This window comes from Schistocerca nitens, chromosome 5, assembly GCF_023898315.1.
Source record: "Schistocerca nitens isolate TAMUIC-IGC-003100 chromosome 5, iqSchNite1.1, whole genome shotgun sequence".
NCBI lineage: Eukaryota > Metazoa > Arthropoda > Insecta > Orthoptera > Acrididae > Schistocerca > Schistocerca nitens.
The window spans coordinates 688232123-688255916 of NC_064618.1; the positions used below are offsets into that span (position 1 = coordinate 688232123).

The window sequence follows — 23794 nt, forward strand, 5'->3', positions numbered from 1 at the left end:
TATAAAAAACCAGTGCGAGATGAAAATGTACTTTATAAAGTGATGTAGCACAGGAAAATAAGCTGTAAAGTGTCTCTTATCATCACAAGGGTTCTGGGAACCCCATGTTGCGGTACTGAAGCACATGCAAAGTGTTTGTGCACATAAAACCCAGCTCAAATGTAAAATTACTTTCATGTTACTTCAATTTCACATACATAAACTTTTAAAATTTTACTGACCTATAACATTCTTCTCCTATTCAAGTGACATGCCCTGCTGCAGCAAGGAAAAGAATGGAACCAGCAGAAAAACGGTTCTACTGGAGTACAAAAAAGACAAATATGCTACTGTTTGAAGAACTGACTGAAAATTGGGATACCACCTGTCTCATTCTACCTTCCTCACCATCTCTTTAATGTTCCCAAAGATTTTGACATGCGAACATATTAACACGTTTTTATGCTGAGAGAGGAGGAGACAGTGGCAGTGGGGAAAAGACGAAAAAGTAAAAAATATAAAATGGCTCTGAGCACTATGGGACTTAACGTCTGAGGTCTTCAGTCCCCTAGAACTTAGAACTACTTAAGCCTAACTAACCTAAGGACATCACACACATCCATGCCCGAGGCAGGATTCGAACCTGCAACCGTAGCGGTCTCATGGTTCCAGACTGAAGCGCCTAGAACCGCTCGGCCACACCGGCCGGCAGTAAAAAATAATGGACGATAGTAGACAGTAGTTGTGGTATAGAAAGAGCGAAGGAAAGAATGGTAGTATGAGAGAAAGAGCAGGACAGAGTGGCAGTAGATCATATTTGACTTTGAAAGAACAGTGCTAAGAAAAGAGTGAAGGAAACAGTGTCAGTGAGAGAGGAATGAAGAGATGGAGAAAGTGGAAGTGGATGATATCCTTTGATAATGAGAGAGAGTGATGATAACAATGAGGAAGAGACAGGTGGTGACAGTGAGAATAAAGAGCAGTGGGAAGGACTGAATGAGATAGTAGCAATATGTGAGACAGCAAGAGGGAGACTGCAACAGAGGAGATAGGAATAGTAAGACAGAACGAAGGACACTGTAGCTGTGAGACAGGAGACAGTAACAAAGTGACACAAAGAGATAATGAGAATGAGATGGTCTGCATGAGTGAGTGTGTATGCACAAGTGAGAGTGAATGGGCGTCGGCGACTTGAGTTGGATGTAGTGAGTGTGAGCGAGTTGCAGTTAGGGAACTTGTGGAAGTGAGAGTTGATTTGCATGTTAGAAAGAGCACAATATATTTTTGGAAAAATTTAAAAAGGTGCTGAGGAAGGTAGACAGCTAGTAGCCCACTTTACAGTCAGTCTTTTAAACAGAAGCGTATTCACCTTTTTTCGTGCTCCGATTAGGAACATTTTTCTGCTGGTCAACTATTGAATCAATCTGTCATATTTTAGTACACAAACTTGAAAATCCAATCATCAAATAAGAAACACCTGTGATATAAGCACTTTCGTACACATAGCAGTTAACTTTGCCAGCCCATTTGCAATTATTTGTGCAGTTTGTCAGTAGTCACTTGCAGCAAACAAGATCTACTCAAATCAGATGTTATATAAATTTGAAGCATGAAATATAAAACAAAAGCAAACAGGAAGTGGACACTGATTTATGGTGTGCTTCCGGGTGTTCAGCTAAGTAGTTTTCATTTTATGCAATGTATTTCAACAACTGACCCAGTCATCGTCTTCAGGTTGTAGAGAGATATACATCTGCAAATGCTGGTTGTGTACTGCATTTCGTGCAAATGTTGTACGCCTTATGGAAAGGAGACTGTCAGAACAGTCAAGTAAAGATGCAAGGAACATAGGTGACACACCCAAATCTATAACTATACAAATCAGCCTTCACCGAGCACTGCCTTGAATATAACCATGAAATGATATGTGATGAGACCAGTGGAATGATCATATAAAATTAATTGTTGGTAAGGCGGATACCAGGTTGAGATTCATTGGGAGAGTGCTTAGAAAATGTAGTCCATCAACAAAGGAGGTGGCTTACAAAACACTCGTTCGACCTATACTTCAGTATTGCTCATCAGTGTGGGATCCGTACCAGATCGGGTTGACGGAGGAAGTAGAGAAGATCCAAAGAAGAGCAGTGCTTTTCGTCACAGGGTTATTTGGTAACCGTGATAGCGTTACGGAGATGTTTAATAAACTCAAGTGGCAGACTCTGCAAGAGAGGCGCTCTGCATCGCGGTGTAGCTTGCTCGCCAGGTTTCGAGAGGGTGCGTTTCTGGATGAGGTATCGAATATATTGTTTCCCCCTATTTATACCTCCCGAGGAGATCACGAATGTAAAATTAGAGAGATTAGAGCACGCACGGAGGCTTTCAGGCAGCCGTTCTTCCCGCGAACCATACGCAACTGGAACAGGAAAGGGAGGTAATGACAGTGGCACGTAAAGTGCCCTCCGCCACACACCGTTGGGTGGCTTGCGGAGTATAAATGTAGATGTAGATATTGTGGCGCACACACCAAGTTTCTGAGACAGCTTGATTAAGAAGTGTATCAAAATAAAGATGGAAAACCTAATAAATAGGGGCAAACATTTCAATTTAAACAATGCTTGGGGTCTGGCACTAAATTAATTTACGGCCTCACTGACCACCACATCCACTAGATATGAAAGTGCCGAGAGAATGTGTGTTTCACAGAATATCAATGTGGGCTCTGAAAAACTAAAGATCATTAAAGGGCATAGTGAGCATCGGGATTCAAACTCACCTATAAACAGTGGCATGAGACCAACATTAGTTCACAGTCTGGCTCCTGTAGTCCAGGCAGTGAGTACACATAACAGCACAACTCGCAGCACCTGAAGAAGATGACTGGGTTGGTCGTCGAAATATTGTGCACAAAATGGAAACATTAATTCGGTTGAACACCTGGAAGTACACCATTAGGAAGGGACGACACAATAAAAATGAAGACTCACCTTATTTTCCTCTTGTTCACCCTGCTCCATATATTCTTCTTTATCACCTGTCAGGTCCTCATTTCCATCAGAACCATCATTTTCTTCAATAATTTGTTCTATTACTTCACCATGATGTGCCTGGTTAGCAATATCTGTTTCAATAACTTCCATTTTGCACACTGATGGATCATTACAACTAGCAGAATCCATTTGGTCATCACTTGGTGACTGAGATACAACATGAGCACCATAATGTTCTCCATCTTCATATGCCACATTCGAATTGTGATCGGGATTCTGACTATCACTATCTTGATTTTCCATTTCAATATCTGCATTTTCACTGGGAGTTTGATCGTCCACTTGAAGACCGCCACCATGGCCATTTTCATCATAATCTTGAGACTGCGAAACAGAAAGGTGCAAATGTTGCAATTAAAATACAGATATGTATTCCATGGTTTATTAACTTTTATACACTGAAGAGCCAAAGAAACTGGTACACTTGCCTAATATCATGTAGGGCCCCCGCGAGCACACAGAAGTGCCGCAACATGATGTGGCATGTACTCAACTAATGTTTGAAGTAATGCTGGAGGGAATTGACACCTTGAATACTGCAAGGCTGTCCATAACTGTGTAAGAGTATGAGGGGGTGGAGATCTCTTCTGAACAGCACATTGCAAGGCATCCCAGATATGCTCAATAATGTTCACGTCTGGGAAGTTTGGTAGCCAGTGGAAGTATTTAAACTCAGAAGAGTGTTCCTGGAGCCACTCTGTAGCAATTCTGGACATGTGGGGTGTCACATTGTCCTGCTGGAATTGCCCAAGTCTGTCGGAATGCAAAATGGACATGACTAGATGCAGGTGATCAGACAGGATGCTTACGTACATGTCAACTGTCAGAGTTGTATCTAGACTTAACATGAGTGCCATATCACTCCAACTGCAAGTGTCCCACACCATTACAGAGCCTCCACCAGCTTGAACAGTCCCCTGCTGAGATGCAGGGTCCGTGGATTCCTGAGGTTGTCTCCATACCTGTACACGTCCATCAGCTCAATACAATTCGAAACAAGACTCATCCAACCAGGTAACGTGTTTCCAGTTGTCAATAGTCTAGTGTCGGTATTGATGGACCCAGGTAAGGAGTAAAGCTTTGTGGCATGCAGTCATCAAGGGTACACAAGTGGGCCTTCGGCTGTGAAAGTCTTTATTGATGATGTTTTATTAAATGGTCACGCTGACACTTGTTGATGGCCCATCATTGAAATCTGCAGCAATTTGTGGAAGGATTGCACTTCTGTCACACTGAACGATTCTCTTCAGCCGTTGTTGGTCCTGTTCTTGCAGGATCTTTTTCTGGCTGCAGCGATGTCGGAGATATGATGTTTTAACGGATTCCCGATATTCACAGTACACTCATGAAATGGTGGTGTGGGAAAATGCCCCTTCATTGCTATCTCGGAGATGCTTGTGCACCGAATATAACACCACATTCAAACTCAATTAAATCTTCAAAATTTGCCATTGTAGCAGCAGTAACTGATCTAACAAATGTGCCAGACGCTTGTCATAAATAGGTGTTGCCGACCGCACCACTGTATTATGTCTGTTTACATAGACTCCTGGAAATTGAAATAAGAACACCGTGAATTCATTGTCCCAGTAAGGGGAAACTTTATTGACACATTCCTGGGGTCAGATACATCACATGATCACACTGACAGAACCACAGGCACATAGACACAGGCAACAGAGCATGCACAATGTCGGCACTAGTACAGTGTATATCCACCTTTCGCAGCAATGCAGGCTGCTATTCTCCCATGGAGACGATCGTAGAGATGCTGGATGTAGTCCTGTGGAACGGCTTGCCATGCCATTTCCACCTGGCGCCTCAGTTGGACCAGCGTTCGTGCTGGACGTGCATACCGCGTGAGACGACGCTTCATCCAGTCCCAAACATGCTCAATGGGGGACAGATCCGGAGATCTTGCTGGCCAGGGTAGTTGACTTACACCTTCTAGAGCACGTTGGGTGGCACGGGATACATGCGGACGTGCATTGTCCTGTTGGAACAGCAAGTTCCCTTGCCGGTCTAGGAATGATAGAACGATGGGTTCGATGACGGTTTGGATGTACCGTGCACTATTCAGTGTCCCCTCGACGATCACCAGTGGTGTACGGCCAGTGTAGGAGATTGCTCCCCACACCATGATGCCGGGTGTTGGCCCTGTGTGCCTCGGTCGTATGCAGTCCTGATTGTGGCACTCACCTGCACGGCGCCAAACACGCATACGACCATCATTGGCACCAAGGCAGAAGCGACTCTCATCGCTGAAGACGACATGTCTCCATTCGTCCCTCCATTCACGCCTGTCGCGACACCACTGGAGGCGGGCTGCACGATGTTGGGGCGTGAGCGGAAGACGGCCTAACGGTGTGCGGGACCGTAGCCCAGCTTCATGGAGACGGTTGCGAATGGTCCTCGCCGATACCCCTGGAGCAACAGTGTCCCTAATTTGCTGGGAAGTGGCGGTGCGGTCCCCTACGGCACTGCGTAGGATCCTACGGTCTTGGCGTGCATCCGTGCGTCGCTGCGGTCCGGTCCCAGGTCGATGGGCACGTGCACCTTCCGCCGACCACTGGCGACAACATCGATGTACTGTGGAGACCTCACGCCCCACGTGTTGAGCAATTCGGCGGTACGTCCACCCGGCCTCCCGCATGCCCACTATACGCCCTCGCTCAAAGTCCGTCAACTGCACATACGGTTCACGTCCACGCTGTCGCGGCATGCTACCAGTGTTAAAGACTGTGATGGAGCTCCGTATGCCACGGCAAACTGGCTGACACTGACGGCGGCGGTGCACAAATGCTGCGCAGCCAGCGCCATTCGACGGCCAACACCGCGGTTCCTGGTGTGTCCGCTGTGCCGTGCGTGTGATAATTGCTTGTACAGCCCTCTCGCAGTGTCCGGAGCAAGTATGGTGGGTCTGACACACCGGTGTCAATGTGTTCTTTTTTCCATTTCCAGGAGTGTATATCTGTATTTCAATATGCCTGCCTACACCAGTTTCTTTGGCACTTAAGTGTACACAGACACGCATACAGTGTACATGGAACTGACCTCAAGGTCTCAAGATTGTGACTGTGTAGCTCTGTGTACAATGAAGATGATGCCTACGATCTGTCTCCCAACAACTCTAGAATCTATCTCTCAATAACTGTAGTTGCTCATTTTAGTTGTTTATCGATCGGCCAAAATGGGTCATTTTTGCAATGTCTACAATAATCTGAATGTTGTTGTGTCTACAGTACTTATTGGTCCCACGCCTTTCTCTGTATAAATTAGTAAATGGCTAAAATCATCACTCAGTCACCCAGTCCCAACTGCTGGCTGCCTATTTAACAGCCACCACGAGAAACAAAATTTAGATTTTCTGTTATTTTCAAAAATACTGCTGCAGAAAGTCAGCAATCAAAATAGAATATTTGAAATTAAATATATAACAGTCTCGATTGCAAAGACATGTTTATTTCAAGGTGACTGGTTTAGATCATCACATGATCATCTTCAAACCTTCAAAACTATATTGATGGACAATGGCCGTACAAGGAGCAGGAATTGCTGACTAATGACAATCATTCATGCTCCATGAAGAGCCATTGCCCCTCAATATGGTTTCGAAGGTCTGACAACGCGATGATCAAAAGCAGTCATCTTGTAATAAATGTTTGTTTGGAATTTGGCTGTTTTACACTTAATTTAATTGATTTTCTGTGTTTCACGTAATAATTGAATGAATTTAAAAATTTAAAATGCTGTTGTAATCTACTCATTAAAAGGAATAATATTACATTAGAGATTTAACACAACAACTCAAATATTAAAGTTAGAAACAGTCTGTGTGTCTCGAGGCAGCGTAACACAAAGCAAGCAAGCAAATTACCCCATCCAGTATTTGGGAATGAAAGCACTTAGTGACTGACAACAAACTTTACACACCATTTCAAACCCTTCTCAAACTTTTTCTTAAGCACCCCACCAGAATAATGAAATGGAAAAAAATATAGTTTACGAGGTTTTTGCAGTTCATGCAGTAAGTCTGCAGCATCAAGCATGATGTTTTAATTTATTACTTCTTTCCTACCAACTATACTCACAACACATTTTGCAGACATTGTTCACAAATACCATTGAAAGTATCTGCAAAATCATATAATTTTGACACAATTTGTTTTTATGGACTATAAGACGCACTTTTTTCTTTGAGAATGCTTCCAAAATTCAAGTGCATCTTATACTTGAAATTATAAAAATCTCCAGTGTTTGATTTAAAATTCCTACAATCTTAAAAATGTCCATATATTTGATGCTGCGGGAGACCTATCTCTATCTGGCAACATTGGAGTCAACTAACAGCAGCAGTGCACCGATGCAACAAACATGATTTGTGGGGATTCACAAGCTTGCTAACACTCTCTCCCTCCCACCCCACCACCACCAATCCAGAATACTGTCTAGCCTATGATGCATCATTGCAGTCTTCAGTGCCAGTGAACTTGAATTGACAGTGATATGTGTTATCGGTTACAGTACAATATTTTTGTTCATAGCTAGTTTCATAATGGAAAAAAGTATTCATATGATGCAGGCTTAAATTACAAGTAACAGCATATGCAGAAGAACATGGAAATATAGTAACTGAGCGACATTTCCACCCTCCATCAACAGAAAAAAACCATTTGCTGTTGGCGGCCTATTAAAGAAGAACTGAAAAAAAATGAGAAAGACTAAATGTGCAAATAGAGGACAGTGAAAAACGGCCAAAATTAGAGAATGACGAATTGAAATGGATTCAAGAACACTGTCAGAATGGCACTGGAATTAATACAAAAGTGATTCAAATACACACTCGTACACTAACACTAACATAACAGATTTTAAGGGTTGAATTGGTTGGTGTTACAGGTTTATGGAGGATCATGGACTTAGAATGTGAAGAAAAACCAAAATATCTCAGAAAATTCCACAAGAGTAAGAAAAGAAAATATTATCTTTCCATCATTTCATTATTCAGCATTTAAAAAAAAAAATAGAATGGAACTAAGCCAAATAGTGAATATGTATGAAACTCCTCAGACATTTGATGTGCCAACTAACAGAATCGTTGCCATGCTAAAACTCCATCTATAAAAACAAGTGGACGTGAAAAAATGCACTACACTGTTGCTCTTTCATGTTGTGCTGATGGTGCTAAACTTCATCCAATAATCATTTTCAAGTGCAAAGCAGTGCCAAAACCTTCTGAAATACTATCAGGTGTTGTTGTTCACATACATGACAAGTGTTGGATGGATGAGACTCGTATAAAATTATAGATTAACAAAGTGTGGGAGAGAAGGAAAGATGGTGGATCGGTTTAGCAGTCATCTGAAAAATTCTGTGAAAGAGGAATGAGACAGAGAAATACAGAGCCTGCTGTTATTCTGGGGGACTTACTTCACTGCAACCTCTTGATGTCTCAATAAATAAATCATTTAAAGTATATATGAGAGAGGAAGGGAACAAATGGGTGATGGATGAAACCCAACATGAATTCACACCAAAGGGAGCTTTAAATGGCCTACAATCAAACAAGTGAGTCAGTGGATGAAACAGTCTTAGTCCAGAGCGAGAGAAAACATTACTGTTACATCTTTCAAGAAGTGCAGCATAAGTAACACTCTCGATGGCAGTGAAGACCATCTTACATATGCAGGAACAATGATGATGATGATGATGATGATGAAGAATAAGGTTCAGATGACGATTTTTCAGGAATTTTAAAGGTCTGCTTGGTTTTATAAATTACGGATTTTTTTTGTTTTGGTCTGGCTTTACAGTCTAACAATAATAATGCTAAAAATGTTATTTTTTAAACACTGCTTAAAAATTAAGGTGCACCTTATAGTTCATAGCATCTTATAGTCCATAAAATATGGCAGTTCAGGAGTTTACGTACATAGACTTAGTTCCTCCAATGGTAGTAAACACTGACAGGCATGAAAAACTAGCTTTGCTTAAAATGGGGTGCAAATTACCCAGACTACACTCATCCAGTGTTTGATAATGAAGGCACTTGGCTACTTCCAATAAACTTTAAACATAATCTGTAAAGCAATCTGGCATTTGAAGCTGTTTTATACATGGGAGTTGATTTTTTAACGAATTGGAGGTGGGGACCTTCTCTGATGTGGATATCATCATGTACATTAAAGGAGTAAACTACACAGACAGGTGTAAGTATAGTGAAAGACGAAACAGAGCACTGTCGAAAGCAGGAAAAAAAATGCAAGTTGTAACAGGCACATTTATATGCCCTTTGTGTTAGAGAATACTACTTCCTCATAAAATGTTGAACATTTTAAATATTATGAATAACACTAAGTTTAAGGCAGCTTAAGAGATCAATCAGCATAATGATGCGCACATAAATACATACCATCGAGCCATCAAACATTTTACTCACTGAATTAATTTTGAATAGTAAACTCCAGCTTCCTGCTATGATATTTCAGCACAGAGCCATCTTCAGGAGTACATTGGCGAAGTGAAGGTATACTAAGCTCTTTCATTTAAGATTATACAATATATGTATGGGAAGTAAATATAAATCGCTGCACCCTGACCAATGTCTTAAATTAATATATACAGCCTCTTTTTTGAATTATCAGTCTTCTAACTGGTTTGATATGGCCCGCCATGACCCCCTCTCCAGTACTAACCTCTTCATCCCAGACTAGCACTTGCACCCAATGTCCTCAAGTATATGTTGGAAGTATTCCAATCTGCGTTTTCATCAGCAGTTTTTACCCTCTACAGCTACATCTAATACCATGGAGGTTACTCCCTGATGTCTTAACACAAGTTGTATCATCTTGTCCCTTCTTCCTGCAAGTGTTTTCCATATGTTCCTTTCTTCACTGATTCTGCAGAGAACCTCCTCATTTCTTGTCTTATCAGGTCACACAATTTTCAACATCCTTCTGTAGCGCCATGTCTACAGTGCTTTGATTCCCTTTTGATCTGCATGATTCACTACTATAAAATGCTCTTAGAAATGTTTTCCTTGATTTAGGGCTTTTGTTTGATATCAGTAGACTTCTCTTGGCCACGTATGCCATAGTCAGCTTTTTTATGTACTCCTTGCTACATCTGTCATTGGCTATTTTGCTTGCAAAGTAGCAGAATTCCTTAACTTTGTCTACTTCGTGATCATCAATTTTCATGTTAAGTTTCTCACTGTTCTCATTCCTGCTACTTCCCTTTACTTTGGTCATTTTGCTGTTTACACTCAATCCATATTCTGTACTCATAAGAATGTTCATTCCACTCAACAGTTCTGTAATTCTTCATCACTTTTACTGAGGATTGTAATAAAGGCATAGCAATTATTATACAGAAACACAGTAGCTGAAAATGATTTCTTTGGTGAAGCTTAAAGCAAGAAAATACATTTTACTTAGTAACAAATGCTCTCTCTGATCGTGATGCACAGTTAGTTAGGATAGATAAGATAGTGCCTGACAGTATGGATACTCCTCTGTGGAAATGTATTATAATAATTAACAACTCCAGGACCAATGTTTTTAAGAACGGTTTACAAGAGATGACATGGGATGAAATATACAATGACCCAAATGCTAACACCCAAATGCTAACATAAAATGTAATCTATTACAAGATAAATTCAAAACTTTATTAAATGTAGCTTTTCACAATAGCCAATCAAAAAGGACACTAAACAGCCATGAAAAAACCATGGATCAGTCAAGGGATTGAAGTAGCTTGTGAAAGGAAAAGGGAAATGTATCTGTTAAGGGGAGCCGGAACGATGAAAATGACAAAATTAACTTTTTTTTGTTTTTGTTTTTCCATTATAAAATTATTTGGAGTTTTCTGAATAAAACACATCAAGTTTCACCCTTCTAAGTGAATTCTAAGTGTGTTTTTTATCACTGCAAAGATCATGCACCACATAAACGGTTGTAGCGACTTGGTGTGTCACCTCTGACGGTGCTGCTCGCTGGTTGCAAGCAGGGTATCTTTGTGAAATTAGAGAGTGTTTTGTTTTCCAACGTTGTATGTCTTTACCTCTGTGACAATTGACTGTTCATACCGGTAAACATAAATGCTATACCATGTGTGTTGACTTGTGGAGTTTGCTTTGTGTTGTTTAGCTGTTCAATTTTGCGTATTTGACGGATATTGCTCATACCTGTTTTACGTATTTGGTTTGTGGATATCAATATGCCCCGTTTCAGCAGCTGAGTGTTTAAGAAATGGCACAATGAGTGTAAGAAGAAATCTTCTGTTGTTTCGAAGGGAGATGCTGCTCAGACTGCTTCACCGACTACTCCAAATGAATGTGACAGAACTTCTTCCAGTAAGAAACTTTGTGACTGCAAAGAAATATTTGAAAACTATGAAAGTGACAGTAATGATGTGAATGAAATAATTAACATTTCCTTTCTCTCTAATATTTTGAAACATAACGTATTATGCCAAGATTGCAAAGAAAGAGGACTGGAACTGAAAATAACTTCATGTTATTGAAGTGTAAAAAATGTGCTGCAGAAGTTTCATTTTCTAATTCTAACAGTATTCCTCGTAGTGGCAATAGTGGAAAGAAGGTGTATGATATAGATGTTAGGCTAGTGTATGGTTTGCGTTGCATTGGCAAGGGCAGTGCTACAGGGACAATGTTATGTGGAATTATGAACTTGCCAAAACCACCAACCAAGTTTGGATTTTATAATGAATTGGTGGGATCTTCTGCTGAAGATATTGCTCAAGTAACAATGAAGAAAGCAGTTGAAGAAGCTGTGACAGATAATGGGGATTGTAGATATTTAACTGTTGCTTTAGATGGATCATGGCAACGTAGAGGTCATAAATCTCTAAATGGAGTTGTGACAGCTACCAGAGGAGACAGTTGCACAGTAACTAATGTTGCTATTCTCTCGAAACATTGTAGATGTAAGGGCAATAAGAAAGGCTGAACATAGTGAAAGTTGTGAAGCAAATTTTCACGGCACGAGTGGAGCGATGGAAGTAGAGGGAGTGAAAGCAATTTTTTCCAGATCACAGGAGCGGTATAATGTATGATACACTAACTATCTACAAGATGGTGATCCTAAGGGATATAAAGCTGTAGAGGAACTCAAACCTTATGCCAATGAAATTCACATTAGAAAACAGGAGTGCATTGGACATATGCAGAAGTGCATGGGGGCTCGCTTGCGCAAACTAAAGCAGACATTAGGATCCCAGAAGCTTAGTGATGGTAAGACCCTCGGAGGAAGAGGAAGATTGACAGATGAAGCAATTGATAGATTGCAGAGGTATTATGGGTGTGCAATTAGGCAAAATACAAGAAGCATTGAGCATATGAGGAGAGCAGTATGGGCATTATTTTTTCATACTGCATCAACAAATGAGCACCCAAAACATGCACTGTGCCCCACAGGTGATGACTCATGGTGTAAGTACCAATCAGGAAAGGAATATGCCCATAAAAACAGTTTGCCAAATGCTGTAATTGATATAATAAGCCCATATTCAGAGATTTATCACAGCCAAGTTTATTGGAAAAGTGTTTACATGGGAAAACACAAAATCCAAATGAAAGTGTAAATAATTTAATTTGGATTAGGATTCCCAAATGAGTATTTGTGCAGATTAAAACATTGCACTTTGGAGTGTATGATGCAGTGGCAACATACAATGAAGTAAACATTATCAAATGTGATGTGCTGAAACGTTTAGGTTTCCAACCAGGACACAACACCATTTCCACAATGTGCCTAATTGATGAAGAAAGACTAAGAGTTGCAGGAAGAAGAGACAAAAGCCTACAACATGCAGCAAAAGGGAAGAAAAGACCAGTCAAAAGGAAACTAAGAAGAAGAGTATGCTGATAATTCATCATATGGGGCAGGAATGTATTAAAAAACCTTGGAAGCCATTTCCTGTTACTTTAAAATTTTCATCTTTGGGGAACATTTTCTCAAAAACTGCTAACAGTATATCAATGAAATTTATACACAATATCGTTTACTTCTTTTACTTCATTTTTATAACAAATTGTAAAAAAATATTGTAGAAGCCATCAGTGTTCTTCAGCACCTATTCTGTGGATACTGGACAGATAAAATTAAATAAAAAGCAGCCAGCCACAGAGGCGAACAAGCACTCACTACACTCCATCCATGAATAGACTGGGAAGAATCATTAAAACGTGATACAAAGAAGACCATCTGCCATGCATTTACTAGTTATTCACAGCATATAGGTGTCGATGTGGAAATGAATATTAAAAAGCAAGATGAGATAAAAGCTGGTTAACCACTTATTTCTGGTGTGGATATCTACAGTACTTTATAGCAATTCTTTAGATTAGTTGCTATGATTCTGTATGTATAAACATAAGATATATGGTCATTTTGTGCTGATGCCAAATTGTAAATATTCTTCTCATACATTTATTGTACCACTTTGCACCATACGGACATTAACTCAAATTTCCATCAATGCTTGGCAAGAAGTCATAGCAATATTAAAAAGGAAAACACTTCGTAATGTTCTGCAAAATATTTTGTAAAACATTGGGAAGTGTTTTGCTTTTTAATACCATATCAATGTGTTTTCACCCACAAACTAAGTTTGTGTATCTTTAATTTCATTCCATGTCTCATTGTGGTCAATGCATATTGCTTATAGTTTGAATTCGGTTGTACTTCACATCACTTTCAAACATGTTCCACACACAGGTTCCCTGCAGGTGTCATATTTATCAAACAACTTGTACCTGTATTTAACAACATTAGGAAAAGGAGAGATTGCTACTCACTGTAAAGATGACCCACTGAGTAGTAGACAGGCACAACAAAAAGCCTGTTACACACTACAGCTTTCAGCCAAAGCCTTCTTCAGCAAAGAAGAAAGCTTTAGCTAAAATCTGTAATGTGTAACAGGCTTTTCGTTCTGTCTGCAACTCAATGGTTCATCTTTGTAGCAAGTAGTAATCTATCCGTTTCCTAATACTGTTGATAGTCCAACCTGGATTTTCCAATTTCTATCCTTGATGAAGCATACTGGTAACAAAACTTATTATTACTCTTGCCGTGATAAAACGGTCAAGGTTATGTCTCCATGCTTCATCACATTAGTTTCAATACATGTCTTACTGATATCACTATCTCTCTTTTTTTGCTTAATGCAAAGGAGCTTTCTATCAATTGTAATTTTTTGTCACAAGCTGTAAGGCTTTTTCACTTAAACTATATCTAATTTTACACCAAAACAAACACTCCTGTTTTGAGTCTACTTACTTTGTTCCCTTATACCACATTTTTAAAATTTCATAGTCTCTAAATCTATTTATTGACATAACATGATAGAATATTGGTCCTCAGTGTTTGGACCACAATCTAACAATTTTGATGCTCTTGGGGCAAATGAAAGCCAAAAGCACTGTGAGTTATGATGTTTCTCTTTGGAAGTGGCACTGGTCATGCTGTCTGGCAAAAAACACTTTTCCTTTGTATTCTTCCAGATGCACTGAAGATGTGATTCAAAACCACCCATCTGTGCCTTCTTTTCCGGATTTTGAGTATTCCTCAACAAATTGCAAAGGTAGCCAATATCTACCTTCTCCCTCCCTTTCTTCCTCATTCATCCCTGAAAGAAATGCTGGTTTGACAAAAGAGCTTGTCTTTGTCACTGCTGTAACTTCTCTGGCCACATCACAACTATTTCACGTAATTCAGGAGTCTGCAATGTAATTATCACTATCAGTTTCTACTTGTCTTCAATTCATTACCTTCAACTCTTGCTCTGATACTTGCTGCATATTTCCGAAATATTCTACTATGTTCGTGTCTGACAGCTTAAAGCCGATTTTGATATTTGTATCACAATGTTTAGAAAACCAAGTACTTAAGGTATAGTAATACACAATAATAAGCTCAGAAGCTTCAGAATAATAAAAGTATCACATCACAACCATGTGCAATACAACTGAACATTTACAGTACTATCATGTGAGATAAGTAAGTAAAGAACCATTGAGCATTCAAAATTTCCACTGCTATGACACCAGGTATGTAGAGAGACATAAAAGCAATGACTATAGCTACTGATCTGTAATTTCTACAATGTGCAATATTTGTTGAAATGAAAGAAAGATTTCAAAATGTTGATGTTTTACAAAAACAAAATGGCCGTAACAGAAACGGTTCATATCAGTCAGACTGGCCACAGTTCCAGTTAACATGTCCCAGCATGTATTTGTGTGTGCATCCAACATTATACACATTGTTCTCATAATCAGTCTGAATCTTGTGAATTTATGTTCCTTAAAGATTTCATCATGATCAAGTACTATGCTCTAGTACTACGAGCATATAAGTATGATCCTCACAACATCCACTTTTTTTTTACTTTGCACATATCTGTGTTTTGTCTTTTGTAATCCCATATTTACCCAAGTATACGACGACTCGGAAATAAGATTGCCGCCCCCCCCCCCAAGTTCTCTAAGAAAATTTTATTTTTACATTTTCTGACTAATCAAAATTACAAACTGTTTTACTGATATGAAGTATCTGACTTAAAAGGTTAACATGATACCTATTTTAAACTATCTGATTTATTTATAACCTACATTTTGACAATACAAAGAGAAATAAAACAAACAAAAAATGGTGTAGATAAAAATTAATGCAAACCATTACCTTTGCTTACTATCTGAGTCAGTTGCCGGTGGTGTTACTATTCGTAATTGTCTTCATAATCGTCATCACTAGTATTGTTACCTGGGATGACAGTTTCACCCAACCAATGTGAGGGGAGAAAAGGAGCAGTCTACTGCTACATACCAGCTGCAGTGAAATTTATAATCATGGTCATCATAAATATTTGGCTGTTTTTTCGAATATGTCATGATTTCTAACATGATGATTAGGGTAGAACCTCACAGCACAACTGAAATTTCTGGCAGTGAAACAAGTAGCAATGAAATTTATAATCTCAGTTGTCACAAATATTTCACGGTTTCTTCTGAACATGTTGCGATTTCCGATGTTATGATTATCGTGGAACCTGAGAACAAAGATGTCCCCCCCCCCCTCCCCCCCAAATATGTTGTGGGTTTTGCATCTATAGTGATATGAGAACTGATGATATTTTCCATCGCCTCTTGCTTTCAAACACGCCGTCTTTCCAAGGCTCTCTCATTGCTTGTGTAAAACCAGCAGCTGAAATGCCCTTTTGTTCCCATCATAGCATCACGGAGAGTGTTGACAACACTGCTGCATGAAACATGTAAATTCACCACTGGCCCCTACCATTTCTTGCAAAAATGTATGCAGTTGTTGAGTATTTGTCCAATTAAATTCTGACTACAAATGGTGGTGGTTGTTGGGATGTGTAAGGGGGACTAAACAGCGAAGGTCATCAGTCCCCCATTCCAAAAACAAGCGAGACAAAGTCGCAGAGCAGATAAAACCCCAAGGGGGAAGGAGACTGCCCCCCCCCCCCCCCAGGTGCTAAAGAACACAAATTAGGCAACGAACACTACAGAAAAGAAGAGTACGGACGAACACCAGACAGAAAGAAATAGAAGAGAAGAAGATGGCCGGAGACTGGTTGACTGACCACGACAACAAAAAAGGGAAAGAGTCAACCATCTCACGGCACACCAGAACAGCAACAGGCACAAGGACAAAAGACACAGAAAGGGAAAGGTGCAGGACCTCCCTAAATCGAACCATAAAATGGACTACCACGGATAAAATTTAAAACGTTATCAGCCATGGAGGCAGCGTCAGATAAAACCAAAGCCAAAGTGCCCGGGAGATTAAAAGATTGCCGGAGTGTGCGCAGTCGAGGACACTCCAGCAAAATGTGGCCGACCGTCAGCCGGGACCCACACTGACACAGGGGGGGATCCTCCTGACGCAAGAGATGGCCGTGCGTCAGGTACGTATGGCCGATGCGCAGCCGACACAGGACCACCGAGTCCCTGCGAGAAGCCCGCAGGGAGGAACGCCACACGGCGGTCGTCTCCTTGACAGCCCGCAGTTTATTCGGGGCTGTCATGCCACGCCACTCAGCAGCCCACATCCCAATCAGCTTACGGCGCAACACCATCTGCTGGTCGCGAGCCGTAAGGCCGACCTCCAAAGCCGGGGCATCGATCGCCCCTTTAGCCAGCCTGTCGACACGTTCGTTCCCTGGGATGCCAACATGACCGGGCGTCCAAACCAAGACCACCGAACGACCAGAACGGGCAATGGCGGAAACAGACTCCTGTATGGAGGACACCAGAGGAGAGGAGGGATAGCAGCGGTCGATGGCCTGAAGGCTGCTCAGGGAGTCACTGCAGATGACGATGGACCCGCCTGAGCAGAAACGCAGATGCTCAAGAGCGCGCATGATTGCCACCAGCTCTGCAGTAAAAATACTGCAGCCAGCCGGCAAGGAGCGTTGCTCAACATGGGCAGCGTGAGCAAAAGCGTAGGCAGTGCGACCATCAACCAGGGAACCATCCGTGTAGACAGGCTCACAGCCCGGAAATGATTCGAGGAGCGCAAGAAAACGGCGACGGAGGACCACAGGCGGAACCGAGTCCTTAGGTCCCTGTGCCAAATCCAGACGGACGGACGGCCGGGACAAACACCAGGGAGGCGTAGGTGTACGGACCCGGAAGGGAGGCGGAAGAGGGAATGACCCCAGGTCTGACAGCAGGGACTGGACACGGACAGCTATGGAAAGCCCAGACCTAGGTCGCCGTTCGGGCAGAGGAGGACCATAGCAGGGAAAAGCAGGCGACGATTGGGATGATCTGGCGAGCAATGAACGTGGACAGCATAGTCAACGAGCAGACGATGGCGGCGAATCCGCAGCGGGGGAACCCCGGCCTCCACCAGTAGACTATCCACGGGGCTGGTGCGAAAAGCGCCAGTGGCAAGCCTAACCCCACAGTGGTGTACGGGGTCTAACAACTTCAACACTGAGGGGGACGCAGACCCATAGGCCAGGCTCCCATAATCAAGCCGGGACTGCACAAGGGCTCTGTACAACCGCAGCAGCGTGCAGCGATCTGCACCCCAAGACGTGTGGCTAAGGCAGCGGAGGGCGTTGAGGTGCCGCCAGCATTTTTGCTTCAGCTGAGTAATATGAGGAACCCATGTGAGCCGGGCATCAAACACGAGTCCCAAGAAGCGGCAAGTGTCCACCACCTCAAGCAGGTGGCCGTCGAGGTAAAGTTCAGGATGAGGGTGGACCGTCCGACGCCTGCAGAAGTGCATAACTCGAGTCTTGGCTGCAGAGAACTGAAAACCGTGAGTCAGAGCCCACGATGCTGCCTTGCGAATGGCGACTTGCAGCCGGCGTTCGGCGACTCCCGTAGTCGTGGAGCTAAATGAGATGCAGAAGTCGTCGGCATACAAAGAAGCAGACACCGACGACCCCACTGCTGCAGCCAGACCATTAATAGCCACCAGAAATAAGGAGACGCTCAACACTGAGCCCTGCGGGACCCCATTTTCCTGTATATAAGAGGAACTAGAGGTGGCACCGACTTGCACCCGGAAAGAGCGGCGCAATAAAAAGCTTTGAAGAAAAGCCGGGAGCTGACCACGAAGACCCCACTCATGCAACGTGGCGAGGATGTGATGCCTCCATGTGGTGTCATACGCTTTCCGCAGATCGAAAAATACAGCAACGAGATGCTGACGTCGGGCAAAGGCCGTACGGACAGCTGATTCCAGCCGCACCAAATTGTCCACTGCAGACCGGCCCCGACGGAAGCCACCCTGGGATGGAGTGAGGAGACCGCGCGACTCAAGGACCCAACACAAACGCCGCCCCACCATACGTTCGAGCAATTTGCACAAAACGTTGGTGAGGGTAATGGGACGATAGCTGTCCACCGCCAGTGGGTCCGCACCGGGCTTCAAGATGGGGACAATAACACCCTCTCGCCATTGCGACGGGAACACACCTTCGCTCCAAATGCGATTAAATATCGCGAGAATGTGTCTCTGGCAGTCCCTGGAGAGATGCTTCAGCATCTGCGCGTGGATGCAGTCTGGGCCTGGTGCTGTATCAGGGCAATCGGCGAGAGCAGCGAGGAATTCCCTCTCGCTGAAAGGGGCATTGTATGTTTCAGAACGACGCGTGTGAAATGAGAGCGGCGTCCGCTCGGCTCGCTCCTTTAGAGAGCGAAAGGCGGGGGGATAAGATGCAGTCGCAGAGCTCTGAGCAAAGTGCGCGGCAAGCCGTTCAGCAATGGCGGCAGCGTCCGTGCATACAGCGCCGTCCAAGGAGATCCCAGGGACACCGAAAGTGGTCTGGTGTCCATAAATCCACCGTATCCGGGACCACACCAGCGAGGGGGAGACACGGGAGCCCAACGATGAGACATACTGCTCCCAGCACTCCTGCTTACGCCGTGTAATCAGACGTCGGGCGAAGGCACGTAGCCTCTTAAAGGCGATGAGGGTCTCGAGAGACGGGTGCCGCCTATGACGCTGGAGGGCCCGCCTACGGTCGCGAATAGCCTCAGCAATCTCCGGCGACCACCAGGGTACAGCCTTCCGCCGAGGGAGTCCAGAAGAGCGGGGGATGGCAGCCTCGGCTGCCGAAATGATGGACGTGGTGAAGACACGGACCACCTCGTCAATGTCACCCTGCGGGGGACACTCAACGGTTGCCGCGGAAGTAAAACGCGGCCAGTCAGCTCTGTGGAGGGCCCAGCGTGGCAGACGCCCAGAAGAATGACACTGGGGCAGTGACAAATAGATGGGAAAATGGTCACTGCCACACAGGTCAGGATGCACCCTCCAGTGGAGGGATGGGACAAGTCCGGGGGTGCAAAGAGAGAGATCGATGGTGGAGAACGAGCCATGGGCCACACTGAAATGTGTGGGAGCACCGGTGTTCAAGAGGCTAAGGTCGAGCTGAGCCAATAAATGCTCCACGGCACGACCGCGGCCATCGGAGACAGTCCCACCCCATAGAGGGTTGTGGGCATTGAAATCGCCCAACAACATGAAAGGTGGCGGCAGTTGGGTTATCAGAGCAGCCAGGACATGCTGCGAGACAGCACCATCCGGTGGAAGGTAGATACTGCAGACGGTAATAGCCTGTGGCGTCCACACCCGTACAGCGACAGCCTCTAAAGGTGTTTGGAGAGGGACAGACTCGCTGTGCAGAGTGTGAGCGACATATATGCAGACGCCACCAGACACCCTTTCATAAGTTGCCCGGTTCTTAAAATAACCCCGATAGCCACGGAGGGCGGGGGTTCGCATTGCTGGAAACCAAGTTTCCTGCAGAGCAATGCAAAGGAAAGGATGAAGGCTGATAAGCTGGCGGAGCTCAGCTAGATGGTGGAAGAAACCGCTGCAGTTCCACTGGAGGATGGTATTAGCCATGGAGGGGAAAGGCGTGAAGGGACTGGGGAGGCAGATTACGCCTCCGAGGCCCCTGCTGCTACCGAGTCACCACTTGGAGAACAGCCAGCCAGTGCGTCCGAGGGACTGGCGAGATCCATGTCCTCAGCGGACGCCAGAATCTCCACCTCATCCTCAGACGCAGAGCTTGTAGGAAGCGGTGGAATGGGTGCCACCGCAATATCGGTAGCCTTGGGGAGTTTCTTCTTCTTCTGCTTTTCGCGCTGCGCCTTTGGTGGTTCAGGCTGGGAGGGCGTCACTGGGTCAGTCTCAGGGACAGACGACGACCGAGTGTCTCGACGACCAGGGACCAGCGGTTGTTTAAGCCACTTGCGGCTGTCGGCTGTGGTACCGGTCGGAACTTGCGAAGGGAGGTCCCCAAGGGACCCCTTCCGTACGAGAGTAGCCGAAGAAGTCTTACGCTTCTCCGGCTGGAAAGGGGGAACTGATGTCCCCGATGGTTGGGGGGGTGTTGCTCCTGAAGTAGATGGAGCAGGAGCAACAGTGGGTTTAGTGCCCCCCACCATCAAGGGGGCAGGTGCGGGACTGCGACTCTGCGAGCTGGCTGGAGAGGATTGAACCGTAGCAGGAGAGACAGTTGCGGCATAAGAAGCCGTCATGCGCACTGGGTGAAGCCGGTCATATTTCCGCTTCGCCTCAGTGTACGTCAGGCGGTCGAGAGTCTTTATCTCCATGATCTTCCGCTCCTTCTGCAGAATCGGACAGTCTGGCGAGCAAGGCGGATGGTGCGCACCACAGTTCACACAGATTGGAGGTGGGGCACAGGGATGATCAGGATGGGATGGTCGACCGCAATCGCGACAGACGAGGTCGGAAGCACAGCGTGAAGACATGTGGCCGAACTTCCAACACTTGAAGCACCGCATCGGGGGAGGGATATAAGGCCTGACATCACAACGGTACACCATCACCTTGACCTTCTCAGGTAACGTGTCACCCTCGAAGGCCAAGATGAAGGCACCGGTGGCAACTTGACGATCCCTCGGACCCCGGTGGACGCGCCGGACGAAATGGACACCTCGGCGCTCCAAGTTGGCGCGCAGCTCGTCATCGGACTGTAAAAGGAGATCCCTGTGGAAGATAATGCCCTGGACCATGTTCAGACTTTTATGGGGCGTGATAGTGACGGAGACATCCCCCAGCTTAGTACAAGCGAGCAAGGCCCGCGACTGGGCGGAGGACGCCGTTTTTATCAACACCGATCCGGACCGCATCTTTGACAAGCCCTCCACCTCCCCAAACTTGTCCTCTAAATGCTCGACAAAGAACTGAGGCTTCACGGACATAAAAGATTCCCCATCAGCTCTGGTACAGACAAGATATCTGGGCGAATACTGCTCACTTGCATTTAATGCCTTTCGTTCCTCCCATGGTGTGGCGAGGGAGGGGAACGATTTGGGGTCATAAACGTTACCTTTGAAATGGGCCCTCGAACGCTTAGAGACTGCTGGTGGCTGGCCACCAGCAAGAGAAGAAGTGCCACGCTTCATTGCGTGTCATCCACCCTGATGCCACCTACTCCGACCAAGGGCCCTCCCCACGGGCGCCACCCAGCCACAGCAAAGGCCACCTGGCAGGATGGCCATTGCCGGGAGTCCCGATGCCCCAAGGAGATGGGCATCTACTCCTTGGCATACGTGGGGAGTTAACGGCGCAGGCATCAGTAGAGCGATCCCTGTGTTGTCAGGGGGCTACAACCAAGAGGGTACATGGCGGCCCCACCACAACGGACTGGCTACCGTGCTGGATCTTAGGTGCAAAACTGACCAAGGTCGTCGTCGCAGATAAAAGAAACACTGCAGAGTGCAGCGTGGTAATCGCCCAAGAGATCGAAAACGAGCGGGACACCATTGCAACGACGAGAAAGCCGGCTAAAGGTCTAATTGCACGACGGATACAGTGCACCATGTAAGGCGCCCTTCCCCAATTGGCTCGCTCTTCGGAATAATTTAGAAAGATGGAGGTCAAACCCGAGAGGGGACCATCACATATGGCCGAAACATTTGAGACTCCTTTTAGTCGCCTCTTACGACAGGCAGGAATACCGCGGGCCTATTCTAACCCCCGAACCCGCAGGGGGTGACTACAAATGAAAAGTCAGCAAACTCAGAAAGAGATTTAGTTGCACACTCTGTTTCATATTTACTACAAAAATACTGTAGTTAAGGTTTTTTTTCCCCAGGTAAGTAATATATTTTGCTAAAATTGGTGTGACATTTTGCTCAAAAGAGCTAGTTAACAATTATTACTACTTCTGTGACAACTTTCTGCAATCAATCCAGAAAAATAATTAACAATAAATTATTGTTAAAAAAAGAACAGTGTCTACGCAGCACAAGGAAGTTAGAATAGATTCTAACCTCCTTGATGCAGCATAAGGGAGCTCATCCTCTCAATATCTTTGGCATGCACGAAGCAGTCGCAACAGCGGCCAATCCATATTACGTAGTGGATGAATAACAGTAGAGTGCAGCGCTCACCCATCTCACACTAAGTTAAATAAATAAAAAAACAAATCTTTGCAAAAGAAAGAATTAAATATATTAAATAATAGTCCATTAAAGCAAAAAAACTAGCGTCAGCAATTTTGTGACACTACACAGCTTTCAAAACAGTAAAGTGCAGGAATCAGTCGTTGTCTCCGTTCTAGGTTTATTACAGCGGATTCAGATTTTGACCAGTAACTAGCAGTTTTTTGAAGTTATTATACATGCCCTAGTACATCTACTCCTATTGTTCAGGCTCTTGTTGCCTTAACAACAGATGAAGATGTACTAGTGCACCTATGACAACTTCAAAATACTGCACTGATAATGGCTAGTTACTAGCCAAAATCTGGATCTGCTCTAATAAAGGTAGAAAGAAAACGACAACTGATTGTTTTCTTTACCATTTTGAATGTTATATCACAATCATGGAGCACATTTCACTTTCTTAATGGCAGGTAATTTGACTACACAACTCTTCCCAATTCTTCAGAATAAACCTTTTCAAGATATCAATTGTCACAGCCTCATCTATAAATGTATGACAACCCCTATATTAACCTTTGAGCAGACAAGTACACGTGTCTAGAGTAGCTGTCTTCATGTTACCAAGATAAACATGTGTGAGCAATATCGCAGTTTAAACATAGTACAATTCAGTAACAATAAAATATACTTACATTACATGAGCCATTTAGTTAAACAATAACAAAATAAACTTGCATTCTACCACTTTGTTGCCAAATGCAAGTGTAACCCCACAGTTATGACCCACTCGAAGCATTAAACAGCACAGTTGCATTGGATCCCTGCCAACTGCTTATTTGAC

The 23794-nt window shown here is 44.0% G+C and overlaps 1 protein-coding gene across 4 annotated transcripts in view; it reads right to left on the minus strand.

Moving 5' to 3' along the window:
• LOC126259493 (zinc finger protein 250-like) overlaps positions 1 to 23794 on the minus strand; it is a 171906-nt gene that overhangs the window by 80547 nt on the left and 67565 nt on the right. For all 4 annotated transcript variants that reach the window (XM_049956336.1, XM_049956337.1, XM_049956338.1 and 1 more), the window contains exon 6: positions 2964 to 3350. In XM_049956336.1, coding sequence (XP_049812293.1) covers positions 2964 to 3350 — 387 coding nt within the window. The remainder of the gene's footprint in view (positions 1 to 2963; positions 3351 to 23794) is intronic.